This window comes from Rousettus aegyptiacus, unplaced genomic scaffold, assembly GCF_014176215.1.
Source record: "Rousettus aegyptiacus isolate mRouAeg1 unplaced genomic scaffold, mRouAeg1.p scaffold_m13_p_9, whole genome shotgun sequence".
Classification (NCBI taxonomy): domain Eukaryota; kingdom Metazoa; phylum Chordata; class Mammalia; order Chiroptera; family Pteropodidae; genus Rousettus; species Rousettus aegyptiacus.
The window spans coordinates 10288770-10314103 of record NW_023416312.1 but is presented as its reverse complement, the minus strand read 5'-3'; the positions used below and the strand labels follow the sequence as shown (position 1 = coordinate 10314103).

At 39.6% G+C, this 25334-nt stretch overlaps 1 protein-coding gene across 1 annotated transcript in view; it reads right to left on the bottom strand.

Annotated features, from left to right (window-relative positions):
- Positions 1–25334, bottom strand: part of PTCHD1 (patched domain containing 1) — a 50997-nt gene that overhangs the window by 4032 nt on the left and 21631 nt on the right. Inside the window, exon 2 of the mRNA XM_016136116.2 lies at positions 9725–10385. Coding sequence (XP_015991602.1) covers positions 9725–10385 — 661 coding nt within the window. The remainder of the gene's footprint in view (positions 1–9724; positions 10386–25334) is intronic.

The window sequence follows — 25334 nt, the reverse complement described above, 5'->3', positions numbered from 1 at the left end:
GGAAGGCCCAACCGACCTGTGGTTAAAAGTAACTAACCCCTTGACAATGATGGCAAAAGGAGGATTATTATTCCCGAGGCATCTGTATCCTGGGGAAACAATATTGACCATTGCATCTGGAGCCATGTAGAATAAGTTCTGATATGCAAAACAAAATTTAGAGTTTCACTGAAAATGGCAAATAGAATGTCTTACAGTATTTACTTGTTAGAAACAGAAATTTTAAAATAGGGCTTTAGTACTGAATCATTAAATATGGTAAAAAATAAAGCAGTATTAGAATTAGTCATATAACAGAATTTAAAAGCAATGTTTTGCAGTCCTTTTTTTTCAATCGGTGTAGTGTTTTATAATGACATTATCTGACCCTGACTCTTGTTGGAAAATACAATAAGAATCCATTTCTTACCTTGCTGTTGAATAATCTTAGAAGCTAATTGAGAAAAGGAATTTGATTTAACAGAGCTATTAGGTGAAATGAGTAAAGCTTGAGGGTCCAGAATGAAAATAATCAAAGTCAAGGAAAGCTGTTTGCCTGTCTCTTGAGTTGTGTTACTGCATTTCAAATGCCTCGTCCTATAATTTGATCATTTTTATTGTGTCCTGGCACTTTTCATATATGCTCTTGGTTTGGGGGGCACTTCCAGAGAAAATTCTGATTTTATTCTTAGGAGATTTTGGAAACCATCCCTTTCCTTTGTTCCTCTTGTTACAGGGGTGTGTGTGCAGACACTCGCAGAGGCTAGGAGAGGAGGCCCTGAGACAGAATCTGTTCTGCTGATCACTCAGCATTTGTTGGTAGTCATCATTGCTTGCCTCCAAAGGCTACCCTGCCCCACCCCAATCTTGACAGGCCTAGGTTGTTGTTTCTCAAGCCACACCTCAATAACAAAAGCCCCTATCCTAAACCCCAAATTGGAATTGTTTAATGTGTTTGAAGAACTCTTTGGACTTCAGGGACAACTGCCTACACCATATCTGGTCCTCCTTCTGGAGGCTCAGTTAAGGGAGGAATAAATGCCAACATAGCTACAGGTGCCTCCCAGGGATTATTAACAGCTCAGAGAGCCTAGGTGCCCCTGTAGCTGATTCACAGCTGGGTATTTATGTTGAAGAGGTCAGTCTATTATCATAAAGGAAAGCTGAACTGTAGAGCCCCTGTTTCCTTGTCTGGACTCAAGGGGAGACATATTCCAAGAGCCTTAGGATATGAGGAATGCCCTATACTGTGGGATGCCTTCTTTGCCCATATTTATAGCTGAATTCCCTTTGATTTTGATTTTCAAAGATGTCCTTTTAAGTGTAAACCCCTCTGGGACACGTGTCCTCAGAGCAGCTTCCCTTAGGTCTAGGGAATGGCACAGAGAGTAGAGATGAGGAAGTAGTGAAGAGGAAATCATAGGCAGGTGGGTTTCACAGGGACATACTCTTTCACACTTTTTTCTCCAGCCAGCCTTGTCTTTTATAGCCGCTTCAGAAAGTGGGCCAGTGGAAATCAAGGAAAGGCAGGGAAGAAAGATTTAAGCAGGTTCTGTTCCTCTCCACTTTCCTCTCTTGCCAGTTGCTTCCCTTCTTTAGCATCACCATCATCCATTGCTCTCTTGACTTTGGGGCTGGGGTCTAGCAAGCAGGACTCTGAGGCCAAACCTTGCAGATGTAGGCAAACAGATACTGCATGTGGATCGAAGATATTTTCAGAGGTTTGGATGTTGTTTCCCCCATGTTTAAAAGGTGCTTTAAAATAAAAAGTATTGCTGTCTGATTTGCATTCATTAGTAAGTTTTCTCTATGAAGTCAGAACTCTATAAGCTTCCCTATTAAATCTAACCAAAGAGCCTATGTCATTGGCACAGAGCATCACTTTGGCAAGGGACCATTTCCATCTCCAGTGGTCTAAGCCTGTTCACGATGACTCCCTGGTAGCTGTGCTCATGCGGGGAACTACCTAAATAAACAGTAAGTTCCAAACATTAAGCCCTTGGTGACCAGAGACCCTGTGGTGGTAATGGAAACCAGGGCTTATCCTCGCAGGGGCAGCTCCACATCTCGAGACCTGTAAGTAAAAGAATCTATCACAGTGAACATGCCAGGAACTGACCAGTATCCCAGGCCGCTCCCTCTCTTCCCGTCACAGTGTTTAAGGCTGAACAGTTGCCAAAGGGAACTGTTAAAAAGCACATACTGATTCTATAAAACTCTGAAGAAAAAGAAGCTTTTAAAGTGTGCACTTGTCTTTTAAAAGCACATTCAAGATGTTTGTTTCTATTTTGATTCATTGCATGTCTGTATATTTACATGCCTATCAGTATGTGTCAACACACACACACAGGTCCAAGTTCTAATTATTCACAAGTGAATGCTTTGAGGCAACGCAGGCTTTTAGCCAGGCCCTGGGATAAGGACAGTAGAGCTCTTCACCAGTGTTCAGACACAATTTGTACCAAGAGTGCAATTTAAATTTTATTAGCAGTAGACTTTGGGACTGTCATCTAGTAAAATCAAATACTAAAGGATTTAAGCTAATAATTTGTCTTCTTTTCCCAAGAATTATATATCTTTATGTGCAGTTAACTTTCAGGCTTTGAAGCCAATGAAGAGAAAAAGCAGCACAGATGAGAAATAACACTAATGGTGGAAAAATTTCAACTGGCTAATCCTCCAGTCACTTAGCGTGAGCCTCAGGAACATGCACAGATTAAATCTCTCTCTCATCCAGACCCTTTCCTGAGGCCTGACCAAAGCCTTCAGGGTTGTTTATAATCTACTAACATAGGAATCCACTAACAAATAGTTGAGAGTTAACCTAAGTTTACCCAGTAGATATACTTCTGGAAAGTTGTTCATAAAGTAAATCATATTTTAAATGTATTTAATGGTTTTATTATCAGAGGCAGTCTGGGTGATATGTTAATTTTTCTGTCAATGAACAATCATAGGCAAACTGGTCTACTTTGTACATCTGGATTTTGTGAGGCAGATTTTTCTTCAGGCTCAGATTCTCCCGCCTTCTCCAGCATACACAGCCACAGCACAGAGGTGCTTTGGGTACTCCTCACATTTTAATCCTTCCCTACCAGCAGAATTTCTTCATCCTGAGTTCCTCAAAGTAAGGGATAGCTGAGAAGATGAGGAGGTGAAATGGGATGGCTTGCTGATGGATGATCTTTCAGTTTTAATGTGAACCCATTTAATACCAGGAGACGATGAAAGCTGGGCAGTGCCAAATTTCATATATGGATATAAAATTACTACATCCTTTTAGAAAATCCATAGAGTATAATGAATGCATGAATAAAATCTGCTTAAAACAGATTTTATTCTTAGATAAGCTTTACTAAGTAGTTCACATTTATAAAATGCTTTTCTTTGACATCCATATAAATTTATGGGTTTTTTTTTAGAAGAAATCTAAAGTGTATATATGTCTGTATTGAGTAATATCTATTTTCGGGGGAAGTTCATTAATTGGGTTACATTTACACTTTACCAGTTATAAACATTTACTTTCTATGCCGAAATGTTTGGTTTATCACATAGCCTGTTTTGTCTCACAGTTAAGAGTGAGAGTAAAGGTGTACTCTGCTTAAGTTAAGATGGATGTTCATATCAGGGTGAATATACACATCTTATTCTTTCTACCAGAGACTTGTCTCATTCTGGTAATTCTAATCATAACACTGGGTTTTAATCTGAGAAATATTTTTTTTTCGCTAGAGAACTACAAATAAGAGTTCAAGAAATAAATTTGTCTTAGTTCTTCCTTATTTAAAGATAAGGTATTTTAGATACTGTGTGTGTGTATGCATTATATAAAATTGGTGTGTACAAATGTGACCCATAATATATGCTATGGTCATTGTGTAATACCTTTGCATATAGAAGATATATGTAATATATAAATATATGTATATAGGCATATCCTATTCAAAACTATTTTGTATATTTACATATAAAATGTGTGAATATATACTATATAATATATAAATAGTATTTATATTCAAACACGCAAACAATATATACTACGTTATAAACACATAAAATGCATATAACATTACAGCATGACCTTATTGTATAATATATCATATTGCATATGATATATAATATAGCTAATGTGATATATATATTATGCACCCAGCTTACTTACACATACACACACACACTCCAACATGATGAATAGCAGGCTGATGTGAAATTTATTTTACTGGTGAGGAAAAGAAATGCTAGCGCTGCTACACAAATCTATGTAGAGAAGGTGCTAGAATCCCTCTCTTGGGTTCCGTCCATATTCTGGTTCTGGGCTGGTGCAGTAGCCTAGGTGAAATGCCAGGTTTCTTTGACATTGGCTATGAATCAACTTGTGAACTCCAGCAGACCCATCTGGTCAAGACTGCCCAGCCCCAGCAGTGACTTTCTGAGACACACTCCAAATATAACACCAAACTAGGTGTTTCTCCTGGTTTAATTTTACCAGCTCAGTGTCTTGATTTTGCCTCTTGTTCCCTGACCTTTGTGGAATCTGCCACTCCTTCATTCCCTAAACTAGGTAACTGGAGCACCCTGAGTATATCTAGGAGACCTGGGTCAAAGAGGACGCACTCTTGCATTCCTCTTCCTAACTGAGCTCTGCCTTCCTGGACCTGCGACTCCAGTCTTGTTCTTGTTTTCTTTATGGTTAAGAATAAAACAATAAAACATGCTTTGTTCCATCTCTCCAAACCTATTTTTCCTCACCCACTCCTTACTGTAATATGATTGGTGGAACATAAGAATAAAAGGCTAAGAACTATCCACAAAACTAGATTACACAATCTACTGGTAAATTAATCCCACAATGATCATAGACCATTACAAATAAGATTTTCAGGAAAAAAAACCTCTGAAAATATTGAATGGAATTATTCTCTTATTTGAAATCAGATGTAAACAAAAATGAGAACAGCACAATGCCTATAAACCAGTTTTTTTTCTAGAATATATTGAACCTATTAATGATTTATAACTAAGCAGAATATTTTCACAACATTCGAATATACTTCTACTCCATCATGTAGATTGTCATATTGTTGCAAACAGTGGACTTCTACAATGATGTATTAGGTTGAACCATAAGAAATTACTGCTTTTGTAGTTTAAAACGATCAGATATTGGTACCGATTTTGTAGGTCAAAACTGGTTGAATATTGGGAATTTCTAATGGTTTGAACTTTATTATTATCTGGATAATTTTTTCCCCCATATTTCTCATGACTTTAGAAATACACCAGATACTTTCAGGTTTGCTTAAGTTTAGAGCAAAAATAACTGAGTTCCAATTTCTCAATTAGAACTACATTTCTTGTGCAAGAGCTTTTACCCCTTTATATGCCTGAGAGCTCCATATACTGCATCACATTCCAGGTGGTTTCAAATTCTTGGAGAACTGAACCTGATCTTCTGGTTTCTGCTAAATACAGATAATCTCAGAACATATATACCTGAAAGAAGCCAACCATCCCTGCTATTATTTTCCTTCTAGCACTTAATCACATCCTTTCTTCCTTTCCTATCCTTGAATATTAGTGGCCTGGCTGGATAATTCTGAAGAAAGAGAGCATTCTGGATCTGGCATTTGACCTTCTCAAAATCCCAAACATTTGAAAGGGCTTGAAGAATATTTCTTTAAAAGAATATTTTTTTTCTCTTCAATCTTGATAAATGTAAAACAACCTTTATAAATTAGATTACCACATATAAAGTCATATCCAAACTATCACCACAACTTCAATTCTCCCCTTTTAGCTGGTCAGAATATATATGAAGCAACAAACCTTCCAGATGAAGAAGGAAGGAAAACCTTCCTTCTGTTCCCTTCTATATTCTCCAACATTCCATTCCTTTCCTTATTTATGTCTGATCAGCAAAGCTGTGGAAATATAAGCCTATAAAGAGAGTTTGCACATACAAAACCTATGCCAATTTCTCAAATCATACCCAACTGTAGTACAATGGTGTAAATCCTCATCCTTTAAAGGAAATTTCATAGCAGATTAAAATGATGACTGCCATATGTTTACAAATGGCAATTCAAATATCTGAATACCTGATGTCAACATAGTTTTGAAATAAAGGATATTACTTTATGCATAATGGGTATGGATGAAATAAGCTCTTCCGAGTTATACTAACTAAAAAATGTCAATGAGCATTTATAATACTGTAGACCTTTAAAAATTTCAGCTCTAAATAAACTGATCTGACTCATATGGACAGGGGTTTTGGCAGAAATGAGATGGTCTAATATGCAGGACACTGATTAAAAACATTCTAAATCATGATGTATCTGTGCTTACATCATTGCCAAAATGATTCATCTGTGTAGGATATATTCTTATTGCCAGAGATGTCACGTATCATCTTGGCTAGAAACACACAGTCACATCTCATTATGGCGAAGTCTCAGAGTTTATCCAAATTCTTTTCTATCCTGGAATTTTGTCAGGGTAATACTATTTGACACACGTGGTTTTAAAATTTTCCATTCTAAATATACTGCCATTTTGGCATTTGGCTGGAACTGGCCTTATGTGACCGGCAACATACTGAGAATGTTTAGTTTGTTGAATTTAAAATCTGTAATGTTTATCACATTATAGACCGATTGCCAGCTAAGGAATGTCTGTATTAGAGACTTTTTCTAAGGTACTTTTCCTTCTAAATGAGACAATATATTTAAAAATTTTTTTTTTGATATTGTATTCATAGAACATAGAAAACCAAGAAATTTTGATTAAATCTGATTCGTTTAGGCATAGCCATTTTGTGTTACAGGTATATTTAAAAACTGGACAAACAGTTTATTGACTCACAGTGCAAAACCCTTAGCACTGTAATTCTTCTTGGTCATTTGAAATATTTATTAGCATCATAAGACTGGTCATCAAAAAACCAGAATTAAACATTGGCCCTGAATGCAACATTTACAATTGTGCTCTTGCTTACATTTTATTTTACAATCAAACTCTGAGAACGAAGAGTTTATCTGAGAAATATAGAAGGGTAACAACCAACCTAAATCCAGGCACTGTTGGCTTTATGAGCATATTAAGCAGCCATTACATGGTGCGAAGTATTTATTGCAAATGGGCCTTAGCTACTAAAATGCGTAGCTTCCTTTCTTATTGTGACTAAATAATTTGAAATCTCTTTGGACTGAAAATGTACAGAAATGTTGCATACTGGCTGTCAGCAGGGAAAACTGCCATCAAATCAATGCCTATAACATTCCTCACAAATTGCAAACAAGGGAGTATTGGGTACCTGCAGCTCATGGTCTCTTTCATCACAAATGCCAGATTTTTCTGAATTGAACTCTGACGTAAAGTTCTGTGATACTCAGTCTCTACAGAGTTTTGGCACTACTATTTCAGGATTTGTTTTTTTTAAACACGCTCTCCTGTTAATAGCATCTTCACATCTCTTACATCATCCCCTGCACCAGTACTATCTGGTGTATTTTTTTTGTGTTGACTTTTGCTTATAATATTTAAAACTTCTCTAAAAAGTATAAAAATAAGTTGTAAGAAATTTTAAATATTATAATTTATTTTACTTAATAAAATGAATTTAGAGATGTTATGAATATTTCATTTTATTTTACTCAGTGAAACTGATTTTTAGTGAAATTAATTTTAAGAAATTTTGAATATTTCGATTTTGTATTATTTAAAAATTAATATTAAAAAGCTCTAAATATAATTTATTTTACTTAGTGCAGTTAGTTTTTAGGGAGTTTCAAATATTGTATTGTACTTTGAGTTCACTGATTACTACCTACAGCGTCATTAAACTGAGAACAATAGTCCTTTTTCTAGCTGTGACATTCTTTTTTCCTCACCTTAAGAACCTTACTGTCTCCCTTTAGTTCCCCACGCCTTTTTATTTCTGTTTATCTTGCACCGCCTCCAAAAAAAAAAAACAATCCCAACAAAAAACACTGTATTTTTAAGATGAAAAGCTAAAAAAAAAAAAAAAAACCCAAGCCCGTGACTAATCATGAAAAAAAAACATCTTAATTTAAATCTTGACTCAAGCCTCTGAGGAAGGTACTAATACCCAGTCCTTACTCACTCTTCAAGGAACCGCCTTGTATTCCACAATCTACCCACTAGTCTTGGGGTTATTTTAAAGAGGCAAGTTATATTGCCTTCTTAACAGATTGAAGTCAGGAGAAAATGCAGCAGTCTCTTTCTGTTGCATTCTGCAGTGATGAGTAAACTGACCTGGTAAATTCAGAGCTTGCTCAGTCTCTGCACAGTGAGTGCCCCACTTTTACACAAAAGCTATTAGTATATGTTTATTGCTTAGGTCTAAATTCCTGCAGGCCACAGAGTACCAAAGGCAGCATGCAATTCTGTGGCCCGTTAGCCTTGCCAGCCCTGGTTATCATTTAACCATAATGCAGCTGAGATGTCCCAAGTAAATTCTTTTTTTTTCCTACTCCCCCAAAATAGGGTGGGCATAAAGCATACTAATGAACTCAACAATAGTTATTTCTCAGTCAACGAAAAGTGCCACTTCATTTGTTATGTATCTGAGTCCAAATGACATTTTAATTTTGTAAAGGAATTAATGAGAAGTTGCCACAGAAAAGGGGGAAAGCTAATCATTTGAATCCTTGGCCTGTAAGAACCCTGCCATCAGGTTTGCTGGGCATGCCGTCTTCAATACCAATAGGCAGAGTAACTGAAGTTATACTGTGACTGCAGTGGCTTTGTTTTTAGCATGATCTCTATCAGGAAATTCCTGTAGCCCCCGAGAGAGAATATGGCAGGACTCTCACACCATCATTTTGAAACATTCTCCTGAGTTCATAGCAAGTACAAGAAAAAAGTTAACTTCCTATTTACGTCTCACTTGTTGCTTTCAAAGATCTTGTACATTTATTATGTCCTTTCATGTGATGTTCACATCCACTCTATCCATAGGGTGGGGAGATTGAGGGTAGCAGATGCTGTCAGCGCCCAACCCATGTGCTCTCCTATTCACCATTATGGAGCTCACGGAAGGTTTCTTGCAACCAGAATGGTGACCTGAGGGATTTCTCCAGCTGCAGGAATGTGCTCAGTCCTCCCTAGTAAGTGCCGGGGTATTTAATGACCCTGGGGAGAGCCCTCACTGAATCATACACAGGACTTCCAGGTACACAGTCTGGCTTCAAGCTTCCTCACTCTTGAAGGAGGACCTCTCTGAGGAGTGTTCACCATGGTCTCTCAAAGGTCACCAGTGGGATTGAGCCACAGGTGCCCATAGCAGTAACCTGCCCATTAATATGCCCTGAGCTATCTTTCTTCCCTGTCTTATGACCTCAACCCCACACTGGGGTTTCCTGGGCTTACCTCCAAATAAGTTACTTGTATCTCAATCCTTGTGTCAGGGTTTGCATCTGGGGATGCCCAACCTAAGATACTGGGATATAGAGAAGTTTATCTGCTAAACACCACATGGCTACTTAATGGAGAACCAGGGTTGGAACCCAGGACTTTGGACTTCTGGCATGTTTACCAGATATGGTTGCTACTTATTGATCACCAGTACTTTACAGTATTGGTCCCATGACCTTTGGGCAAAAAGAAGATACTTAATAAATGAAACAAAGTTGTTAGATGGCTACTCCTTCCTTGCCTCTTAGGAACCCAGTTACCACCACTAACAGGAGGAAACAGAAAAATGAAGGGCGGTAATTACCTAGCATGACGAAAGGGACTCCCAGGAAGGTGGAATTGTACTTCCCACCAGTAAGATTGATGATCCCAGCCGCAGTGAGAGTGGCCAGGCTTATGGTCACCAACCCGAGCAGGCCTAGCCAGGGCTTGCTGCGGACGCAGTCCTGCATAGAGCAGCAGAGGATGGCCATAGTGACCACCAGGATCAGGCTGGTGACCAGGTAACGTTCCGATACACGGCTGGTCTTCTGGAAATCTTCCCTCAGTGACGAGGATGTATAAGGGTACATTTTGACTTTACTGTTGGATTTCTGGAAAAGTCGGACAGTGTCGCAGAAGCTGGATTCCCACCTCTCGGCCACCATGTCATTGAGACTGTTGATTGACTGTAGGTAGTAGGTGAGCTGGACGGCCTCTGCAGATTTCACGCGGTCCTTGCTGTGCACGGTGACACCTCCAAGCTGATGCCCATTGTACACTGCCCTCCCATCCTTTAAGTGAGTGATCGGGTATGTGATAGCAAAATTGGTCCGGTTGGTGGCCCGAGCATTCTTTAGCTCCTCCAGAACATGCACTATGTCGTCCACAATGCAAGTCTTATCATTATTCAGGATACATATGTGAGCAAATGTGTAATTGAAACCAGGCCTTGGAACCTGGATCCTGGTCACAGCTGCATGCAACTACGGGGAAAAAAATGAAAGTCAGTGTTTATTACCAAAAATAAGACATTAATAAGTGACATTAGCTCTGTGGATTCAAATATCTATTTGAGGGGTAGGGAATCACTCATGCCATCTCTAATCTAAAGAGTTCAAATTAAATGTTATAACCTTACATCACAAATAGTAACATACATTTGACTAGTGGTCCTCGAGGTGTGGTCCCTGGACCAGCAGCATCAGCTCAACCTGGGAAATGTCAGAAATGAGAATTCTCAAGCCCCACTTCAGACCCGGTTAATCAGACTCTCTGGGGTGGGACCTGGTAATGTTTTCACAAGCCCTCTAGAAGATTCTGATATAGCTTAAAGTTTGAGAAGTGCTGAGTTAAAGTACCAGCATTATTTCTACAAGTTGTGTTCTTTATTTGAGACTCAATTGGTCTATAAATGTCTGAGAATCTTATAGAGAGGTCCATCGTTCAGTTTCCCTCTTGAAAATGTAATGTAAAAAGTGAACTAAGGTGCAGTTCTAAGTGCAGAGGTCCTCAGCTGACCCATCTCTTGCTGCTGATTTGTAGGGCAGCTAAATGATTTCCCCATCCAATTCAATCACTCTGTGCCATAAAAGACAAGATGTTCACCTTGAGGGCCCTTGTACTTTCTGACTTTCCTTGTCTGCTTTTATGGGAAGGGAGCTATAACTGCAAGAGCCTGGCTGGGATACATAGGGATCATTCTAAGGGAGCACAATGGGACTTACTCTATATACCTCACCTTCAGTCAAATTTGCCATGCCTATGTCTATGCCTGTGATTGAAGTGCACATGAGAATGTGAGCACTCATTTAACAGCTCCTACAATGCGCTAAGCACAGTTCTAGGCCTTTTATACAGATCAATTTATTTAATCATTACAGAAAAACTATGAAGTACAAGTACTAGCCTCATTTTACAGACAAGGAAGCTGAGACACAGAGAAGCCAAGTCACTTGCCCAAGGTTACACACATAGTAAGAGAGAGCTGGGCTATACCAGGCAGTATGGCACCAGGACCTGTGCTCCTGGCTCCTGACCATATACCTCTAGGTTGGCAATACTAGCAGCTGAATGAAAGTTCTTGCTAGCAACTAATTCCTGAATTTATGCTTTCACTGCCCCACCCCTAAAAAATCACGAGTGCTCAAGTTCAGATATGTAAGAATATGTGTAATTTACAGTCTAAGGTGAGAAAATAAGGTCTTCTCTCTGTGAATTGTGGCCAGTCTTTAAAATGAGGCAGATGGTAGACATGTAGTTGAGTGTTAAGTAAATGAGTGCATCTAGGACAGTGCCTAGCACTGAGTGGGGTCTCCCAAGAGTAGAGAGAGCCATATTGCATATCTGATGAATGAAGAACATTTCATAGGTAAAGGAAATAAAGCTTAATATCCTGAGTTGCCATACTGTGGCTATGCTATTATAACTCATAACCTTCTGAGAATCTCCATGACCCAGATATATTTTCTCTTAAATTTGCTCTAGATGGATTGTTTGCTAAGATAGTTTACTGTGCATGTGCCAGGATGGGTGGGATATTGATTATGCCTTTCGAAAATGTCTGAGGGGCACCAGCTATCAAGGTCCTTTAATTAGCATAAATTGTTGATCCTAGTTCTCACTGGCCCTCCCTCCTATCTCCTCATGGGCACCAACCCTCAGGTTCAAGAAACAATACATTGTATTATGTTTGGCTGAAATATTTTGACTTCTGTCCTTGATTTTCATTTTCATTCTCATTCATTCATTCTCTCTCTCTCTCTCTCTCTCTCTCTCTCTCTCTCTCTCTCTCTCACACACACACACACACACACACACACACACACACACACCCCTCCTAGAGATTCCCAAGAGACTATTTTCACAAAACTATAACCATATGCTAAATTTTTTGTTTTGATGCTTTGAGATTAATGATGAGCAAAATATCTTAAGTGTTTTAAACTGTGAGAGTGTTTTTTCATCTATTCTCTGAGCATGGCCCAGTGAATTTTGATTAAAAGAACTTCTAACTACAAAAAAATTCCAAAATATAAAAGGTTATTTTGGAGGACAGAAGAACTAAGAGGCATTTAAAGACAAAGAGTTTTGCTAAAGAGTTAAAAGAAAGACTTTGGAGAAAGATTTAGAAAAGGAGTGGTATTGAAAGCATGCATATGTGTAATATTTAGTGCATTGTTTGCTCTCATGAATAGTCTAATAAATCTCCTTTAGAGTGATTACTAAATATGTCAAGAGAAAAAGCTTGCCAAATAAGATGGTGTTAAGCCACAAGGCTGAACCCAATTATAACAAGGGGATATTGTCCATCCATTCTCTAAGATGACCAAGCTCTGCTATCTAGTGATCTGCCAATTCTGCAGATCTACTGCTATGACTCCTGGGACTACTGACCAAAGAAAGCAGACACTATGTTAACCCCTGTACTACCAGATCATTGGAGGGAGACTTGGAAAATGAGAACCTTGCTGACGTTTGAGACGGAAGGTTTCTTAACTCTTAGTACCAAAGTTGCTCTGAGATGAGGCTGCTTTGAATTTCCGATGGAGAGGTGGGTAGAACATGTGTCACTTTTGCTTCTGAGTGGCATGGAGATGCTGAGTGACAAAGCATCCAGAGAGAGAGTATTGGCTGAGGCCGCCCACCTGCAGTGGGAGTCTGTGGGATTTACTGTGGGATAAGAGGTGAGAGGATAACAAGAGGCATGGGAAAGGAGAATTGAGATTCCCTTCTGTGAGTTCTGAAATGACTCAGTTCTGATCTTTAGTTCTTATTACTACACATCAAGTACAAACACAATTTATTCTTGCCTGTCCACATAGCCATGGGCAGACACACTGCACATGCTACCTAGACATATACCTGCAAGGGATTTAGAATACCCTGATTTACTTTCTTAAAGGAGCCCCACTCAGGATGGTAGAGACATTAGTAGGTGTTCTTAGATATGTTCACAGGGGAAAGGAAGCCAGAGATCAATTATGATTTTTTTCCCTTTATACTTACTTTTAATTTCTGCACTGGAAAGGAAGAGGAAGGTAAAAATGATGTTGCTTACAGTGACTTCATCTTTGCCTTTAAATTACTCTTTGCTCTTGAAGGTAGAAGGGAGAATGAAGGACAGGAAAACATTGAACTATGATAGTGAAATGGTGACCAAGATACCTCAGTCCACAAAATGGACACCTTCAATCCACATAAGCTTATTCTTGGGCTAGGTAAGAGATCCTCTTCTCATAAAAGAAAATGACCCAAAGTAATAGTCCTAACCCATAATATAGTCTCACTCTGCCATGTAAATCAACATATAGTCCATGTTTCTATAACTGTATAGATTTTGGGTTATTCACTCAACACATATTCAATAAATAATCATCAAATCTACTGTGTTGTTAATAATAAGATAATTTCCTTGAGTTGAGGGTGCTCACACTCACATATGGAACATCACATAAGAGATACAATGTCTGAAATAATTGGAAAGGCCTCACAGCAGACAACTCTAAGTGCTCGATACTAGTAAAACCTTATCTAATGTCAATCCCGATCATAGTATTTTTATTAGTATTATGTTGGCTGCCAAAGAGGCCAGAACTTACATGTTACATTGAGATTCATTCTAAGGCTCTTAACATACTGTTTAACTTGTTAGCTTCTTTACCGTTATCACCCTTTAGGTTAAGAATGATAGTAATAGTAACTAGTCTGCTAAGTACTTTCTGTAGTTTTAAAAATTTACTCAATATGAGACTCTGTGGAAATGGTTATATCATTATTCCTATTTTGTAGCTGGAGCAGTTGAGGCCTAGATAATATCAACAAGTCACCCAAGATGACCTAATAAGGAAAGGGCAAATGCAGGATTCTAAATTACGCTTTACTCCCCCATGAGATGCTTAGCCCTTGACCAGCCCAACTTGAGAACTTTAGGGAGGATGAAGAAGACTTGGGGAGGAGTAATCGTCAGCCCACCTGGTTCAAATAATTGGCTGTGGATATGACTGAGCTGTGGGATGGCCACATTTGGGGCCTGGGGTCCATTAAGAGAGACCAGAAATAATCCAAACCACCAAACCTCATCTTTAGATATCAATATTACATGGTAATGTTAATAGGTGATGAAGGGGATGGGTTTTGAGTTTATTCGGTTTTCTTATTCTCTATCTAGCCTCTGTAGTTGTCAAATAAAACTTTTCAAAGACAGGCTTATCAAGAAAAGAGGCCGTGGGGACAATGGAATCCAGTAATAAGAAGTTTTAGCTTCAAGTCTGGCTTCTCCTGCTCAGGTAGGAGTGTCGGAGGTTCTTGGAATGTCACTCTACTTCTTTAGGTCTCAGATTTTTCAGGAAAAACAGGAGTTGGTCTAACTAATCTTATGGACAGATCCTTTTGATTCTAACATGACATAACTGTAAGCTGAGTGACGCCCACCAACTATGCAATCAGATTCTAGGTGTTAGAAAGTTAACTTCATAAGTATCACTTTGAAATTTATTGTTGCTGCTTGAAATATGCTTTTACAACATACTAAAGTTCTTTTTTTTTTAGGTCAGTGACAGATCTCATAGTAGATAAAACTCAGAAAGAAAACCATAGGGTAGAGAAAATAGGTTTACTGGGGAAAAAAAGATTCTCTTTTGAGTGATTTCCCGTTCTGGGGAGGCACTGGCTCTTATAATCCCCTTCTGCCAGAGCCTGGGACAAAGCCAGTGTGGGCTGCTGGTCACGACGGGCCAGAGTCTAATTTCCTCTCTGCCTTTCCTTGGCACACTCAGATCTTCTCAGAGGACAGCAGGGGCACCTTGTAGAGGAGAGTACAGAAGGGATCTGGGAGGAAGGAAGTATCTGCTTCTGAGTGGTGATTAACATGGGAAAAATACCTGTGCATTCAGAGGATCTTTTCCAATACCTTTCAGCTCTTTTTGTTTCTTGTTGAAAAGGGGAGAAGGAAGGCAGGAAGACCACTCTGCCAGGCAGGGTAATTAGCACCTCAAGATGTCCCCCCACAACCTCACCTGTGAGGACAGATTCAGTAGAAGTGGGGGTTCCTCAGTTCCCCAGGGGAAGTCAGTCTGATGATACTGCCTTTATAGGCTGCCTTCCCTTCCTTGTCTCACCTTCCTACCCCTCCTTCTGTCACTCCCAAATAAGCTGCATTATTAAAACAATTTAAAAAGGGAGGTTGTTAGTTTGCCTTTCTAACCTCTATCATGTGCCCCAATTTTTACCTTCAAAGCTACACTAAATCAAAATTGCTTAAAAATGCTTTCAAGGAATGTCTGGTTTTTACACCCCAAATGAAATATTTTCTTCATCGAATCCCTCCAAATTCCAGGTCTTGACCTGGGTCTATATTATACAATTGTAAATGCGTAGAAACTGACTGGCAGGGTAGCCTCACCCAGGATACAAGAAAACACTTTGAAGTAAATGGATCTGGTCTCTGAAGTTCATCAATTACGCTAGCTCCCTTGGTGTTATGTTCTGTCTTTGCATGATCTCACTCTCACCCACTCTCTTTCCTCTTCTTTTAATAGAAATGCATTACATCAGAACACCAGAAGTTGCAAGTTGGGGATTGTTACCGTGATTCATTTGTAGTGCAGCCAAAAGCAAGTTAGTCATCCCTTAATAAGTGAACAGAAATATTCTGGCTTTGAAATATTACATGTTCAGAGGACACCAAATTTAAGCTGTGGATATAGCCAAACAAGTGACTATCTACACGCTTCCTCTCTACATGTGTGCCTATTGTCATGTTGACCTGTTGCAGTGACAAAAGACAAATGGTTACCTCTGTCAATTCTGTAGTGCCAGTGCAGGTCTGGGAGAGTGGAATATTTCTTTTTCTCCTTGCTTTACCAGGGGGTAACACTCTTTTTGTGGCTGCTGACACTAAAAAGCAGCCCAGAGAGCCACATTGTAATTCCCCAAATAGGCTGTTTGTCTTTGCAGCCTTGGCTGAAAAAGCAGCTTTGGATTTGAAGCAAATAAATCTGAAATTTTAGAAACAAGACATAGTAATGATGAAGGAAAAGGCAACTACAATATCTCATAGGAACTTTTGCCTGATTCCACATTGGTCTAGATGAGAAAGCGTGCAATGAACAACAGCCCAATACTCTCTTTTTTCCCATAGTCTTGAGAAACTTTCTCTTGGTCTTGAATACAAAAAAATTCCTTGATATCTTGAAGACCCTTGGAAATATGTAAAATTTAACTTTCTGATTCGAGTGGTTACTTTTTTATCCTGCTGTCCATACTTGATTGTCATGGTCAAGCTTGCTCAATGAGTTTTGCTGGATAATGAAGACAGGATGCTCTCTGAAATGGGAGAATATTAGAGGCCAAGAGGCAAAGAGGGGTCCCAAGGTGCCAAATGCCTGGGGAACAGGTAACAGCTATTTTAAGATTTGGTCACAAAACCATAAAAAATTATGCAAGGAACAGAATAAAAAATGCTATCAAGGATTTCCGGGTCTGGAGAATAACTGAGTGGGAGGAACACTGACTGTATCAGGAGTCAGAAGACTTCAATTTGAGTATCAGTTCTGGGTCTTGCTAACCACAAGTTAGAGATAAATAGAAATGAACCTTTGAAAACATATACCATGCTGCTTCCTGCTCTAAATCTTCCAGTGGTTCCCCATTGCGCTGAGAGCCAAAACCTAAAGATTGACTGTAGCCACCAAGACGGTGCATTGCCCTTGCTGACCTCTCTGGACCCTTGTCTCACTGTGCCCTAATCACACTGCCCTTCTTTCTCTTGATTCTGCCTGGAATGTCTTTCCTCCTGATATCCTCACTTCCTTCACTTCCCTGCTCAAATGTAATCATCTTCCCGGACCCTACCCGCAATTAAGAAAATAGCAGCCTTCGGCATCACCACCATCTTTGCTTGTTTTATGTTTTTTCATGGCATCAATTATACATACATTATATGTCTCTTTGTTTCTTTATTTTGCTGCCCCACTAGAATATGAGTTTTATCATGCTGGTGTCTGTGTCTGGCCTACTATATCTCCATTACATAGAATAGTTTCTGGAACATATACTTGATAGTTATGGAGTAAACATGAATATCATAATCTTGTGAGTGAATGGATTTTAGTCTGTTTCAGGGGCATGATAAGGGCCAAATGAGGAAATGGATGTGCATACATTTTGTAAACTAAAGGGCTACACAACTATAGTTATAGGGTAGGGAAGCATGGAATAGTTTCTCATCTGGTTAGTGTCTTATAGCTGTCTAGATAGAACCTTGGAATCGATGCCCGATTCTCCTGGAGCACCTGCCCTTTCCTAGGACTTGACAACATCCTGTGCTTTAGTGGGAAGGACATGGGTTATTTGGTCAGAATGCCACAAGTTCAAACCTTGCCTCTGTTAGTTCTTGCTATGGGACTATAGCAGACATAGTTGGGCCCTGCACCAATCTCCTCACGACTACAGTGCATGCCAGCAAACATATACCATGCCGCTTCTCTGCTCTAAATCTTGTAGCCAAATGTGGAAATACTGGGGCATTAACCTACTATCTCAATCCTATGTGGCCTGGACTGATGACTAAAATCAGTTTGTGCATAAATACCCATGTCCCTTGTCCCCAAGGTGAGATAACTCTGAGGAATATGTTCCTCACTGTTTTCCAGAGTTCCCCAGAGGGATTAGGCTCCATTTGCCCACAGAGTAACTAGCTTGACAATGTCCCTATAATTTACTTCCCTCATGTTACCATTCTCTTACCAGTGCTTCCTAGGGTTGTCTTCCAGACATACTACTCACAACGAGCCCTTGACTCTGGGTCAACTTTTGGGGAAACCTAAACTAATACAATGATTTTAGGACTTTAATTCAGTTTAATTATCTGTAAAATGGGGATAAACCTGTCATCATGGGGTCATCACGAGGATCCAGTGTGATAAGGTATCTGGTCTGGCATTTAGTATTGGGTTAAACCATATGAAATTGACATTTGTATAGGTAAAAAAAAATGCTTCAGTACTGACAATTTGATGTGGGTCACCTAACTGACCTTCCGTAAGGGTCTGTCCTTTCCCCATCCGAGCCCCTCCTCCTTTCCAAGAGTCCTGTCAGGACTAGCACTTCCCTAGGGGTTAGCAGACAATTTAATTTGGTTTCCAAAGGACAAATTGGAGGTACCATGACAGGCTTTTAGGAAAAATGCAATAGTTTTGGGCTAGGAAAGATCTCACATATCTACTCATTCCCTTTTCCTCAAGCAAAAATAAGACTGCAGATACTGTGGACATGAGCCCCTTCGTCCAACTCAAATTCACACTTTTAGCAGTTTCAGCTTAAGGAAAAAAGAGAAATGCCATAGAGCCCACATCCCCAAAATATTTGAAAATATAAATAATTAATAACAGTGTTAAATCTACAAAATTATGAACAAATGTCTCCATCAGAAGAGCTCTTTGGCAATTATTTTTACTTCAATGGATTTCCTAAGTTTCTAATGGGCACTGAGCTTGCGAACAATGAAAATTAAGACTGATGAAAGAAGAAACAAGAAAAAGTTCCACCTAATGATATGGTAACAGCACTCCTAAATGATGGACCACAAGCTTTATAAGTACGAGTACTTGACATAATTCATGAAAGAGTGTATTTATTGCCTGATAGTGCATTTTCTCCCAGGAAATAATTTTTCCTGTTCTCAAGGTTTTCACACAAAGTTACTGACCTTAAAAACCACAGGAGTGTCTTAGCTGCTACCCTCCTCCAGATCTGAAAAGAGGTCTTATAGAGCAAATGGTCAAGGTTACAATAGCTCCTGTGATTCAGCTTGCTAGAAACTTGAACCTTCTTGAAAGTGCTAATGTTGACGGCATAGTGTCTTGTGAAAAAGAGAGACTGCCTGGGCTCAACTGCCAGCTTCGGCAGTTAGTAGAAGTGTGACCCTGGGCACTAAGTTGTTACTTAACAGCTCTCTCTATACCTCAGTTTCCTCATCTGTAAAATGTAGAAAATAATAGTATTTATCTCATTAGTATTGTTGGAAGATAAATGAGAAATTGAATGTAAACTGCTCAATATAGTCTCTGACACACAAGTGGTACCGAGTAAAAGCTTGTTAGCAAAAACGAAATGGATGGACAAAACCCCCCATTTCTCTCCTGTTTTGCTTTGTTTCCTTTAACTTTTTTTTTCTCTGATGGAACTTCCTCACTTGCTTTTGAAAAGTATATTCAATGACATGTAAAGGTGACAGATTGTCATTCACATCTTTACTGAGAGACTAAAGAGTAAATGGAGTTAATAGTATGCATTAATATAAATATTTGAAGAGAACAACTGGCTAGCATGTGTTTAAAAGTTGGCACTCCCTAATTCCAGGATAAGCACCCAGCCCAAAACCATCCGACCTTTTTCAGGTTAGCTGCCCAGTTAGATTACCATGCACATTAGACTAGGTAGGGAACTATGCTGGGGGCAAAAGAAGGAAACTAAAAGGTCTTAAGGACCTACAAAGTGTTGGGCTTTGTGCAAAGAATGCTGCATCTATCATCTCACTTAATCTTCAAAGCAACTCAGGGAGGTGGATATTATACCACATTTACAGGTGAGGAAGCTGAGCCTCAAGGAGCTTAAATAACTTACCCACGGTCACAGATTTCTTAAGTGGATCAGGCCAGATTTAAATCCTGGGTTCATAAGATTGTCCCCTAATGGGAGTTCCTTTGGCAAAGTAAAGACTTTATCCCCTAATCTCTCTGCTTTGGCCATCTGGATATTGATAAACTTGTTTTTTGGGTATTAGGCTTAAGCATGATTAAGCCACAGCATGAGATAGTTAGCAGCAGTTATGAATTAAAAGTGGTGATGATGTCACAAAGTCAAGGGGTCAAACATGACAAAGTAGCCCAGGAGAAGTAGCCAGACTGACCTGTACCGAATTAGTGAGGCTCAGCAAATGCCAGATATCTATGACAGAGACTTCAGAGAAAGCTTCGACCTTGTTACCAATGACAAGCATGTACAACCAGCTAGAGATGAGGAAAACAGATGTGCGAAGAGACAAGATTTCCATCAGTCCAAATAGCATCCTTTGCATTTTGTATGTTTCATGTATGACTCCCCCCACACACATGGGAAAAGAAAAAGAAATACTGTATAGAACATATTAGTGAAAAGGGCTGGCAATTTGGGGAATCATTTTAAAATATAGGATTGAATTTGAGGGTGCCACAGGATTTGGGTATCACTCCTCCACAAAGGCAGTTTAAACTAGAATATATATGCTCCATGAAGGCAGAGACTTGTTCGCTCTATCCTGTACCCCTGGCACATAGAAGAAACCCAACAAAGATGTGCTGACTGAACCTTCAGTGTTTATTCCTTCTTGCTGATTTATATTTTCTCTGGTGACATTGAATGATACTTCATTTGTACCCAAATGCTACTGTGCTACATGCATATCATTTCCATCTTAAATATACAGGTGACATTGAATTTAGCCCTGTCGTTTACATACTGCAAAATGGCTGATCTCATTAGAGAAACTGATATGGTTAGACTATAATCTACCAGATATAAGAGCAGAAAAAGAATTTAGGTAGGAGATTGGGTACTGAAATAATTATGTGTTATGCTTAATTATAGAGTACTTTGACTTTTCTTATATATTTGTTAGATTTTTTTTTCAGAAGGAAAAAGTTTTTTTAAAAAAATGTAGAAAAGTTTAGAAACTAATATAAAAACTCCTATGTAGCTATATCCAATATCATGTCTATTTGAAGATTTTCTCCCTGCTTTTAATGCTGTTGGTTGGTAGGGTGGCCATATAATTTATCATCCAAACTGGAAAACTTTTGAGAGTGTAAGAGGGCATTCTTAATTCCACGGGAACACCAGGATAAAGTGGGACCATCACAAGCAAAGCAGATGTTCTCCTTATTTATTAGTGTCTCAGAGGATGGGAACACTGATGGACTTCATCCATTTATGCCTCACAGTGGGCATGAGATGGCAATCCTTTGGTTTGCAGACTGCTGATGGGACCTTGACTGTTGCAGGTGATGATGATACCCTATCCTGTCATCAGACAGGCCTCCAGGAAAGGAACCTGGGAAAATTCCTTCCATCTCTATTTCCAACCCTCCTGCCACCGCAGCTTCCTTCCATGTCAAGGCTCTGTTGTTTTTCAGAATTCAGCTCTCATGTAGCCCAGTTCTGTTCACCATTGCAGAGGTTGAGTGTTTCCATAGTACCCTTAGAACTTTCCATTTACCTGAGCACACCAGTTCCAGGTCCTTCTGGAACTGACAGATAGCTCCCACTTGCTTGTCTCACTGACATGTGGCTTCACCTAGCCAGGAGCATAGATTGCTTTCATGTCCAAAAGATGTCACTCTGGGTGATTCTATCTTGCTTTAATAATGACAGTGGCTCACAGACTTGGCTGATGAAAATTTTCAAGGTTTGCAGATGTGAAATCTGATGGGTTTCAGACAGGTGGCAGGTAAGATGCTAGAGCACTTTTGCTTTGTTGAAAGTTAGAGGTCATGCAAAGAAAGTCTTCTGCAGTTCAAGCAACAAACTATTTACTCAACATGTATTAAGTGTCTACATCCTATTGGACATTAATATAAGCCCTGGAGAGGTAAAGAATATTATGACATAGTTTTACCCTCAAGAAACTTAGTCTAGTGGACTTTAGTCAGATTCTCAGAATTGGTTAGCACAGATGAAACAAGAAGGGTTACAGTTCTGATAGCAGTAGCTAAAGGGTATAGTGGGTGTACAGGGAGTCTAGTAGGTTGGGGTGTAAGTGTGTGCACACATACACATGCATGTAGCAGTGGGGGGGGGGTGCAACAAAATACAAAATTGGAGAGGAGACCAGGGCCAGATGCGTGAGGATCTTCCCATTCAGCCATTCGATGAATTATTTATTAGTAACTATTATTAAATCTTACATCAAGCTCTGTGAACAAGACAGATATGGCTTTTCCCTCACAGCGCAAACTTTGGGAGATACAGATAAGCAACAAGGCAATTACAAAATCTGTGTGGAGTTTTAAGATGGGAGACGTATTGGATATTAAGAGAAGGGTACCTATGCCAACCTTGCAGGCACCAGGGAAGACTTCTTGGAGAAAGTCACTTCTAAATTAGTACCTGAAGAAGGAGGAGAAATTAACCACAAGAAGAGGTTTGGCATGGGGGTATAGAACTGGTGTATAGAGTATATCAGGTACAGGCTACAGCATAAGCAAAGTCCCAGAGGCACAGAACAGATGTTAGGCAAAATGGAAATGATTCAGGCTAGTGGGAGAACCGAGAAGAAAGCTAAAGAGGCAAGCAAGATCCAAATCACACAAGGCCTGTGTGCTGAACTTAGAAGACAGGGTTTGTCCTGTGGGGAACTGGGAGCCAATGAAGAGTTTCCAACAGGGGATGAGATGATCAGAACTGTGTCTAGGGAAAATCACTCTGTAGTGTGGTAGTTGGATTGGAAAGGCTGGAGATCAGGGGCAGGGAGATGGATTAAAACACTAATGCAGTAACTAGTTCATTGGTGAAGTGAAGATTTGAACCATGGTGGTCATACTGGCTTGATGGAGGCAGAAAGTTGACATCTCTGTCTTTTTACAGATCTGACAGCTTAGCCCAGTAAGCCAGGTAGAATTTGATGAAAACTTTTAGATACGTGTTACCAATTAAACATTTGAAATGCATTTCTCAGATTTGGATTTTAATGTGTCATCTATCAATTGTAGATTTATAGATGTGCAGATCTAGCCAATGTCTGGCCTTTCACTTTTCTTTATGTACATTTCTAATGCAGTCATGGAATATAGAAGTACAGTAGTTCTTGGCCAATTGCTTCAAATTCCTCTGTAGCAGATGCAGTTGGCACCCTGCTCATGTCCTCTAGCTCTTACCTCTTGAGAGCACACCTGCCTGAGATCGAATGCCAGCACCCACACTTCTTTGTCAGAAAGCCCACTTTGCCATCTGCTTGGCAGGCCAGAATTTCTGTGGAATTAACATCCCCTGGGAGCAGACCTCAACCAATGACAGATGGGAGTTGGCATATAAACACCCAGCTCCCTCCCCCTGAGTGGGATTACTCATGAGTGAGTGTGTTTTAAACTGGTTCTCAGAGCTTCCCCAATGGGTTGTGCTCCAGCTGCCCACAGCCGTGGCTCTTTCACTTTTCTGGCTCACTGGCCTGCTCCCCTTCTGGTTGCCTGTCACTTCCCAAATAAACTACCTTTATTTGGTTTCTTGTTTCAAGGTCTGCTTCTGGGGGAGCCCAAACTAAGATGTCTAATAATACTCAAAGCCTCTAGAGTGAAGAGTTTCCTACTGTTCTCAAAACACTAAACCATTTTAAAACCGACTCCGCAGTTTCTTCTGTTATGGTATATCCAAACAAAACAAAACTCAACCCCTTAGGGAGCAAAGTTAGGATCTTTGAGCTTCTTTTCAGACCTAGTGGTTTGATGGTAGACACATTTTTTTTTGATGAGGCCAACTTGCAACCAATATTTCTCAAGTGGTTCTGATGAGTTCATGAATGTAAATGGCCAGATGCTATCAACTGTACTCTTCCCTCATTTGGGGCATAGTCCTGTCTTTTCATTAAAGTTTAAAGCTAATCACATGTTGGGTCCAGGTTATACTGATGACAAGAATGCACTATAACTCCTCAAGAAGGGCTTGGGCCTGCCTCCTGCCAGGAATAGAGAACTGTGAGATGACATGACCTCTCATCTTTCTTCTTGCTAATGATAAAGGAAGCAGGCATTTCTTTGGCTGTTACTTTATTTCAAAAAATGCTTAGAGACAGTTAGCAGCCTCTTTGTATCCTTCTGGAGCATCTCAGCAGGTAGGTAAGGTATCAGGCTTCAGTGTTCTCTGTGGACAGCAAATGCTAGAATATTGCCTAAATTGGATGAGAGTCTCTTGCCTTTACATTTCTGGATTTCTGCTGTTATGGTGGTAGGTGTGTGGGAGAGACAGCTGATGTGTTCACTGGATTCCTTCCCAGGCAGTGATGTGCCTGGGGAGCATGTGCTGGTGGAGGCAAATTCCTCATGCATCGGCACTGCTGCCAGTACAGGTGTCGAAAGTCTCCATGATGGCATTGTGTCAGATGTCAGTAAAACTGAGCTGATTTGTCTGCCAAGATTCAGGCTGCCTTTCTTCTCATCAGTACCAACCATTGCTGGATGCTCTGCACTGTTGGGATGGTAGTCTGATTCTTCCACCTTATTAACAGCCTTACTGAATAGAATATGTGTATGTGTATACTCTTCATTATTGACATATAACATGTACATGGTAAACCACACAAATCTGAAGTGTATAGCTCAGTGAATTTTATATGTATATATACATATAAATGTTGCTCAGATCAAGACACAGAAATCTACAGCACCAGGAAAGCCCCTCATGTCCCTCCCCAGTTAATACCCCAAAACCCCTAAAAGAAAATTATTCTGACTTCCATCAACGCTGATTAGATTTGCTTATTCTTGGGCTTCCAATAAATGGAACTATGCAGTATGTACTCTTTCATGTCTGCCTGCTTTTACTCAGCCCATGGCCTGTGAGATTCGTACATATGTTTATCAATAGTTTGCTATTTTTATTTATTTTGCCATGTAGTATTTCACTGCATGAAGATATCACATTTTTTTTCATTCTTTTGGTGGACATTTTAGGTCGTTTCCAGTTAGGGGTTTTTATAAATAAAACTGTTATAGTTTTATAAAACTGTATTCTTTGTGGACATATGCACTCATTTCTCTCAGGTATATATAGTGGCATGTTGGTTAATGTTTAACAAGTTCTCTAACAAACGTAGTTCTGATTTGTTAGCATGTATAAATATGCCAACCATGGCCAATTTCAAACTATTGGAGGATGAGCGTTAGGTAGAGATGTGCCCGTTCAGC